Source organism: Camellia sinensis, chromosome 4 (assembly GCF_055761805.1).
Source record: "Camellia sinensis isolate YWXY chromosome 4, ASM5576180v1, whole genome shotgun sequence".
Lineage (NCBI taxonomy): Eukaryota > Viridiplantae > Streptophyta > Magnoliopsida > Ericales > Theaceae > Camellia > Camellia sinensis.
This window is the reverse complement of record NC_138964.1, coordinates 123,464,538-123,472,697: the sequence shown is the minus strand read 5'-3', so window position 1 is coordinate 123,472,697 and position 8,160 is coordinate 123,464,538. Positions and strand designations below refer to the sequence as shown.

The following is an 8,160-nucleotide window of genomic DNA, read 5'->3' as shown; positions in this document are numbered from 1 at the left end:
GAGTCTTATTTTGATAATTTGAATTGTTTAATGTGTAGAATTTGTTAAGTGTTTTATCTGTATAATAAATTATGTTGATTAAATATCAATATCGGATCATATTTTTATCAATGATAAATATAATTTTAAAAATAAATTGTTGACAAAAATGTGTTATGATCAAATACTTATCGATATTCGATCAACGTGATTTTTTGCAGAAATGAAATAATCGATAAGCTCTACACGTTGAATAGTTTAGATTATCAAAATGGAACCCGTGGTGAACTCTACAGGCCCAACAACACTGTCCAATCCATAAAGTAGACTGGAAAGAAGCCCTGCCCAACAAGTTTTATTAATTAATGAGATACAAACAAATAAAACTATATTATACTGAATTAGGACACAAGATTTGTATCTATTTATTTGCATAAATTACATTGACACTGCTTGAGATTTAGTCCAATTATATCCCACCTTCTAACATTTTAAAAATTACATTCTCACTCTTGTGGTTAATAGTCTCATTTCAAAAACTTCCTACTTATATAAAAAACAATTCTTAATAGAAAAACAGAGAAAATTACATTAAAAAAATAAAAAAGTAAAGCAAAGCAAAGGGAAAAAACAACAAAGGAAGTAAATCAAAATAAGAAAAGAGAGAGTGCATGAGTTCAATATTTTCATTCCGTCTAAATAATTACAATGACATGGATTAGTGTAATTTCCCAAGCATAAAGGGGTGATATGTATTAAACTCAAATCTCCGAGAGTGTAATTTAAGCTATTTATTTTAAATAAAAATACTTATAAAAATAACTTATTATTTAAAAAAGAAAAATGCTAAGAACCCATCCTTACAGACTCCGAATTTACCTTGAATGTGTTTGTGTAGTGGAGATTAAACTGATGAAGCGTAAGGTCCACAAATGAAATAAATTTGAACTATTGATTTTTTTTTTTCTGCGTAAATTCTGAATTTATAAGTTTGAATTTATAATATTATTGCTTAAAAAATATCACTTCTAAAAAATTGTATAAAATTTGTGATTGCTAAACATTTTTCTTTTTTGGATTTTGGCCAGTAGCTAGCAACAACAGAAGTGCTAGGGACCCCAGCTGGGGCACCCCAGCTCAATCTCATTGGCCAGTTTTCTTTTTTCTTTTTTTTTTCTTTCCTTCCAATCACCCAGTGCCACGTGATCGGTTTTGGTGGGGTCTGCCGCATTTTTCCTAGCCACAATAACAGAAAATCCAAAGATGACTAGTTAGTCAGTCACCTTAAAGCCAGCCCATGTAAATTACCTTTTAGCAAAGTTTCTCTCTCTCTCTCTCTGAGTCACAGAGATATATCCATTGCTAAGCATAGCATGGATCAAAGATAATTCATCCCCAACCAAAAAAGGGCTCTCTTCAATTGACAACTGAAACTGATCAGAAAACATGGTTGGAGTTTCAGATCCAGCACCAGCAGCAGAAGTATTACTTGCAAAGCGTGTACAAGAAATGGTCCTCCACGGCGACGAGCCTCCTGCACTGTATATTTCCAGAGATGATCATGATGCAACTGATGGTGATGGTGATGGTGGTGGTGGTGGTGATGGTGGTGATAATTTTTCTTCTCCGGTTCCGATAATTGATATGGGTATACTCTCTTGTTCAGAAGAACCATTCACTAAAGAATATGAGGAGGAACTGCTTAAACTCAATTCAGCACTCCACACATGGGGCTGCTTTCAGGTCTCTCTACTTTCTCAAAAACCCTCTTCTTCTTTATGTTAACAAATTATTTAGGGTTGTTTACACCAAGGCCCCTTAATTATTAGTAAATATCACTTTACCTTTCTTATCTATGAATCCGTATGTTTTTTCCCCTCAACTATGAAATTGTATCACTTTCACATAAGGCTGAAAATGAGCCGCGTTGAGTCAATTAACAGGTTCTTTAAGCTTGGTTTGTTTACCTAACAGACCAATCTCAAATAAGTTTTTAAAGAGCCGAACACAAGTCAAGCTGGAGTAGCTTGATTTTTTATATTACACGTAAATTGATCGGGATGAATAGTAGATTGTTCAAGTTCAGCTTAAAAACTTAACGAAGTTTGACTTATTTACTTAATGTGTCAATCTCGAATAAACTTTTAAGAAATTGAACACGAGTCAAATAGATTAGTTTGTTTGACACCATACTTTCACCTCATACTCATACGCCCCTTTAAGAGGTGGTGCACCAACTATAAAAATGTATAGAGAAAATATCATTTTGTCCCCCAAATTTTCACTCGTTTTTTAATATCAATTTTTCATCCAAACTTTTGAAATTTTCACTCGTTTTTTAATATCAATTTTCACTCGTTTTTAATATCATTTAATTCGACTTCGATTAATATTAATTTTACACCCAAATTTTTGAAATTTTGATCAGTTTGGTCACTGCTGTTACATTCCGGTTACAATTAAACGAAATGTGCTGACGTGACACCAAAGTTCATTTGAAATTTCATTTTACCCTCCAAACTACACCTTAAAAATCAATTTGCTCTCCAAACTATACCTTAAAAATCAATTTGCCCCCTACATCAGCACCAATCTGTCCAATTGTAGACAGAATGTGACGGCAGGGGTCAAATTAATTAAAATTTTGAAAGTTTGGGTGTGAAATTGATATTAATCGAAATTTACTGGTCAAATTAAAATATGCGTGAAAATTTGGGGGGCGAAATGATATTTTCTCAAATGTATATCACTTTCTTTTCAATTTTATCAAACACTACCTAATACCTAGCCTTTATACTTTGTGGTGGTGCACCTTGACTGTCTTTGATCTTATGTTCTTCATTTTTACAAATTCAACATAATTTTGTGGTGTAATTAATGTATAAGGTTAAAAATTGTGGATTGTTCAGGCAATAGGGCATGGGATATCAAGTTCATTCTTGGATGAGATAAGAAAAGTGACAAGGGAGTTCTTTGAACAGCCTATGGAAGAGAAGAACAAATACTCAAAAACAGTTGTAGAGTTTGAAGGGTATGGTGCTGACCCTGTCCCTGAACAAGGCCAGTCTCTCGACTGGTCTGATCGTTTGTTTCTTGATGTGTGCCCTCCAGATCAAAGGAAGCTTCAATTTTGGCCACAAACCCCAACTTCTTTCAGGTGTATATATATATATCTCTACCGGCAACCTTAACTTCGATAAATAAATATTAAATGTAACAATGATATCAACTTATATTCATTTTAAGTAGTGTCACTGATATGTGAGCAAGTGTTATTGCATAACTACGCGTTGCTTTTGATTCATGTTTGAGTGTTTTGAGTTGCATAATTCAAAGTGTTAATGAAATTAATGCGACATTTTTTTTTTTAAAATCAAAGAAATTTCCATTAAAGCAAAGATTGCCAAACGGCACTTACAAGGAAATCATCAACAAGCTTATACCAAATCAAGGAAAAACCTTGTGCAAAATAAAGTAAAATCCCCAAAAGAAGCACCTAAGATAAGCTATGGATAGATCAAGAAATAACATTCATGCTGCAAAACAGAGGTAGATCATAAGAACTCAATGCTAGAATAAGTCAGAGATAAATTCATAAGCTATATTTAAACAATGTGGGCAAGCTATGAACATACCAAGAAGCAAAAAAACAAAAACACAAACCCTCAAACCCATAACTACCAGGCAGCGGCTACTACGGACCGATGGTGGAAGGTGGCAGATCTGGGGGAGGGCGGTAATAGATTTGGCGGAAAAATGAAGCGAACATTAGGCAATAGTGGCTGAACAGGAGGTGCAGAACATGGAGGCGACGTCGGAGTGGAGTGGAGGGGAGGAGAGACGGCGGATCCGGTGAAGGCCATGGTCGGAGTTGAGGCAAAAGAGGACATAAACACCTCACAAAAGGAGGGAGAAGGGTGGAAAGACAAAAACTTCCAAATTATTGAATAGAAAGCATGGAAAAGAAAGAGAAAGAGGGGTAGGAGGAAGGGAGAGGAGGCCGGAGGCCACTGAAAAGGGGTACGTACAAAGAGTGAGACTAATGATCTCATGCCCTTTTTTAAACCACTTGTGAGATATTACTGTGATATTATTTTGGAAGCTCATTAAATACTCAGAAGGATAGGTCATCATGAGTTTGAATCTCATGAACCACTTGACCCCTTAGGGTCATTCTCAAAACCATACGTGTGAGACAAGTGACTACCTATATCTAAAAATTAATTAAAACAAAGCTCTGAATACCCGTTTTCAACCCTAATAGATTAAGATAAAACAGCCACATAATCATATCATAATTATCTTTACTAAGGATAAACAATTACAATCTTCCAGCACATACCCAAGTGAGGGAATTAAAGCAGCTTCAAACAGGACTTTTTATAGGTGTAAATTTCTTTCTCATATCATATTCAAGTTAATTATTAGAAAATAATATCAAGAAGTTGTTTGCAACTATGCAGAGATGTGCTAAGTGAATACACAGAGAAGATGAAAATAGTAACAGAGCTAACCTCCAAAGCCATGGCAAAGTCACTAAATCTGGAAGAAAACTGTTTTCTGAAACAGTTTGGCAAACGATCGATCATGCAAGCGAGGTTTAACTATTACTCGAAATGTCAGAGGCCTGATCTGATTCTGGGCTTGAAACCTCATGCAGATGGGTCAGGATACACTGTGATCTTGCAAGATGAAGTAGGTCTTCAAGTCTTCAACAATGAGAAATGGTATACAGTTCCCAAAATTCCTCACGCTCTCTTCATTCTCATGGCTGACCAAATGGAGGTAAAAATATATATTAATTGTCTCTCTGCTTACTCTCTGATGCTTCATCTATGAAATGTGTTTTTCAAAAATGAAAACAGAAAACAGAAAAAGAAAACATAACCGAACAGAACTAAACCAAATGATGCATGAGCCACCAAACTGTCAGCAGAAGGTGGTTGAGAAGATTCATCCAATGCCATATGGTCTCTCCATAGGGCTATACCAATATCATAATGAGCAGAATCAAGTCTATAGACCCGCCATAGAGATATATCTACAATTTTTGACGTTTGGTGTTGTGAGTTTCATGTTTTTGTTTTTATTATTTCTTCCTTTATAACCAAAAAAAAAAAATGTTTATTTCACATAGTTTCAAAATAGAAAAATACAAACAATAAAATATGTTTGGTGATTTTTTGGAGGTGGTGGTTTGGCAGTGGAGACCCACAGTAGGAGCTGGCTGTAAGCGCTTGGATGTGGTAGTCATGGTGGGGGTGGCCAAATTTGGTTGTCGGAAGTGGTGACTGGCAGTGGAGGGAATGCTGGAGGTGGTGGTAAAAAATGAGTGGCAGTGGAGGGAATGCTGGAGGTGGTGGTAAAAACTGAGTGGCAGTGGAGACCAGCAATGGGAGTTGGCTATAAGTGACTAGATGTGATAGTCGGTAGTATGGATGGCCAGAGGTGGTCGCTAGGGGTGTTGGCAGGTGAGGGGCGGAAGCTGGATGTGTTGGATGGCAGTGTTGACCGGTGGGGTGTGGCAATAAAAAAGTCGTTTACACTCCACAAAAATTGAAAATTTTGGAATTGTTGTCACTTTTTACGGTGAAAACAATTACCAAATCAAACTTTTTAAAACAAAAACAAGAATCAAGAAATTTACCAAACAAGATGTAAACAGTCCCCAGTAATCAAATCAATTGTACAATGATGCATGAAGAAAAATTGTTACAGAACAATTAACACATGGTTATATTTTCCTATCGGATCTCTGTGATACTAACAGATAATGACGAATGGAGTGTTCAAAAGCCCAGTGCATCGGGTACTGAGTAACTCGGAGAGGGACAGGATTTCCGTTGCCATGTTCTACACACCTGAAAAAGGAAAAGAGATCGGACCAGAAGATGGATTGGTTGATGAAAAAAGACTCAGGCTATTTAAGAAGGTGAAAGACTACGCAGACACACACTGGGGATATTACCAGAGAGGAATGAGAGCACTTCATACAGCACAAGTTTAATGTCCTCTTATATGTCGTCCTCTATCTTGTGCTTTGTACCAAAAGAAACCTAAATCCAACTAAGGTACTCATCAATGGATATTGATGGCCTTGTTATATAAACACTAGCAGACATCTACATATCTATCTTCTTCTATGTGCCTATGCAAGAATAAAATTGTATTGGTGTGTTGAGAATTAGTTTCGTTTTCAAATGTGGTAAAGAACTTATGACAAACATTCTATTTGTAGTTCGATAGTGGTAGGACCCAAGTCTGTAAATTCCATGATTGATGATAAATTTGATAGCTGAAATATAAATACATAAGGGTAAAATAGTAAATTCGTATACTCCGTTAAGTCCGTTTACATTTTTTTTATTATTAGCGTGGTGAATATGATAATTATGTCAACCTTATGGGGCTTGCAATATTTTTCCTAGTACTTGAAGGAAGTCGATGTAATTCATTCTTATTTTTTATTCCCTACTTTGTTTGACTTTGTAAGAATAAAATGCGTTGGAAGTGTTTTCAAATGCTAGAAAAGACCTTACCACAAACATTTCATTTGGTATAATGGTAAAATTGCTTAGAAAAGGCTTTATCACAAACATTTCATCCGACATAATGGTAAAATTACTTCATTGTAACCAAAACGTCATTGGGTTCAGACTATGAAAACTGTTTCCAAATATATGTACATCTAATCCTCCCAAATTTTGCAGTAATAAGAGTCTCACGCACTAACCAACCTTTTTATCTCATAGACCTTTATTGGCACTTCTCATGTCTTGGGTCATAGTTATGTCCAAGCTATCTTCTTTCTAAATTCTAAATTCTAATTTGTCCTTTAGAATCTTCTTATTTCTCCATATTTAGGTCACTATTTTCAAAAATTGTCCCCAATGCACTTCTAACTATACGAGATGATGCTAAGAGGCTTCTAGCCTAGCGGCATCTACATGCCTCGCATAAGAGGCTTCTAGCCTAGCGGCATCTACATGCCTCGCATACGAGACATCAAAGGTGAGGTTGGGTCATAGTGCCATTTTAGCTTATATTTATACACCTTACTATCTGTTGCAATCCTTCCTTACCAACTCTCCTTCCCCACACCCTTAAGAGTAGCCCAGACATAAATTGTATTTGGAATCCTAAAAAAGAGCCTAGTGCAAATCCCAAAAAGCAGAAATCTTGATAAACAATAGTGTCTCAAAAGTGCATTAGAAACAAAAATTTTGAGAACGAATTACAGCAAAAATTTGCTTGCTACCCATTTAATTGGAGTGGTTGAGAGGCAGGGCATTACAAAACTTCACGTGGCACCTTGTGTCTCAATGAGTAATGCTACAATGACCATCACATTTTCCCACATTTCAAATACCATTTTATGCTAGTGCAAAAGTCAAATAGCATATTTGTACCTTTTATACAAAATTAAGAGATTCCACCTCATCGGTCCTCCAATCTATACAGCAAGGCATATTAAAAGTATAGTTTTTTGCAGGCCAGAAGAAAGTTGATCATATAAGAACACCCAAGATCAACACAACACAACTACAGAATTTAACTGCTAGTAAAAATAAATAAATAAAAGAAATATTATTATCAAGAGGGGAGAAGAAAAAAAGGAACTTAATTGAGAAATAGATGGCATTACAATGAAATGTTGGAAACTAGTGTGTAAAGAAAACTAGGGCATACAACATCAATCTCTCATCCGATGAGAATGATAACTTTCATCATCATCCTTACCATCATCACAATCATCATCATCATCAGCAGCATCAGCTCTTCAAAAATAATATTCCCTATCTAGCTAACTTTAAAAATCCCACATTTTCAGGTAGGAGATGAATGCAGAGGGAGAATTTGTGGACAACACACAAGATTTATGAGAATGGAGAGATACTGCGAAAAGAGAGAAGTAAAACCTTCTCCATTACATATTTGTAATCATTCTTTCCCCTTAGAAGATCTTGAAAAGCAGGCCACCATGAGTGGCAAAGAAGGGAGCAAACACGAGCGACTCTACTGCCATGAGCTTGATGAGAATGTTGAGTGACGGGCCTGATGTGTCCTTGAGGGGGTCCCCAATAGTGTCACCAATCACAGCTGCCTTGTGGGGTTCAGACCCCTTGGGGCCAAGGGTCCTTGCGTGCTCAGAGGCACCAGCCTGAAGGAAAATATATGTTG

The 8,160-nt window shown here is 36.1% G+C and overlaps 2 protein-coding genes across 3 annotated transcripts in view; one reads left to right on the top strand and one right to left on the bottom strand.

Moving 5' to 3' along the window:
- The first annotated feature begins 1,221 nt into the window (after positions 1-1,221).
- LOC114295638 (protein SRG1) lies at positions 1,222-6,316 on the top strand. Of its 2 annotated transcripts, none has more exons than XM_028239924.2 (4): positions 1,222-1,722; positions 2,889-3,136; positions 4,443-4,764; positions 5,750-6,316. In XM_028239924.2, exons 1-4 carry the CDS (start codon positions 1,426-1,428, stop codon positions 5,984-5,986), a joined length of 1,104 nt encoding a protein of 367 aa, XP_028095725.1. In that variant the 5' UTR covers positions 1,222-1,425; the 3' UTR covers positions 5,987-6,316. The 2 variants fall into 2 exon arrangements, with proteins under 2 accessions (XP_028095725.1, XP_028095724.1); XM_028239923.2 differs by having other exon boundaries at positions 4,425-4,764.
- Positions 6,317-7,547: 1,231 nt separating this feature from the next.
- Positions 7,548-8,160, bottom strand: part of LOC114295637 (pyrophosphate-energized vacuolar membrane proton pump) — a 6,874-nt gene continuing 6,261 nt past the window's right edge. Inside the window, exon 8 of the mRNA XM_028239922.2 lies at positions 7,548-8,140. Within this exon, the coding sequence (XP_028095723.2) occupies positions 7,934-8,140 (207 nt within the window). The 3' untranslated portion in view covers positions 7,548-7,933. The remainder of the gene's footprint in view (positions 8,141-8,160) is intronic.

Bases quoted from the DNA above. Each gene is read 5' to 3' on its own strand.
- LOC114295638 (XM_028239923.2), top strand. From the start codon at position 1,426: ATGGTTGGAGTTTCAGATCCAGCACCAGCAGCAGAAGTATTACTTGCA. The intron at 1,723-2,888 runs GTCTCTCTACTT...TGGATTGTTCAG, and splicing joins ACACATGGGGCTGCTTTCAG to GCAATAGGGCATGGGATATC. The intron at 4,765-5,749 runs GTAAAAATATAT...TGATACTAACAG, and splicing joins TCATGGCTGACCAAATGGAG to ATAATGACGAATGGAGTGTT.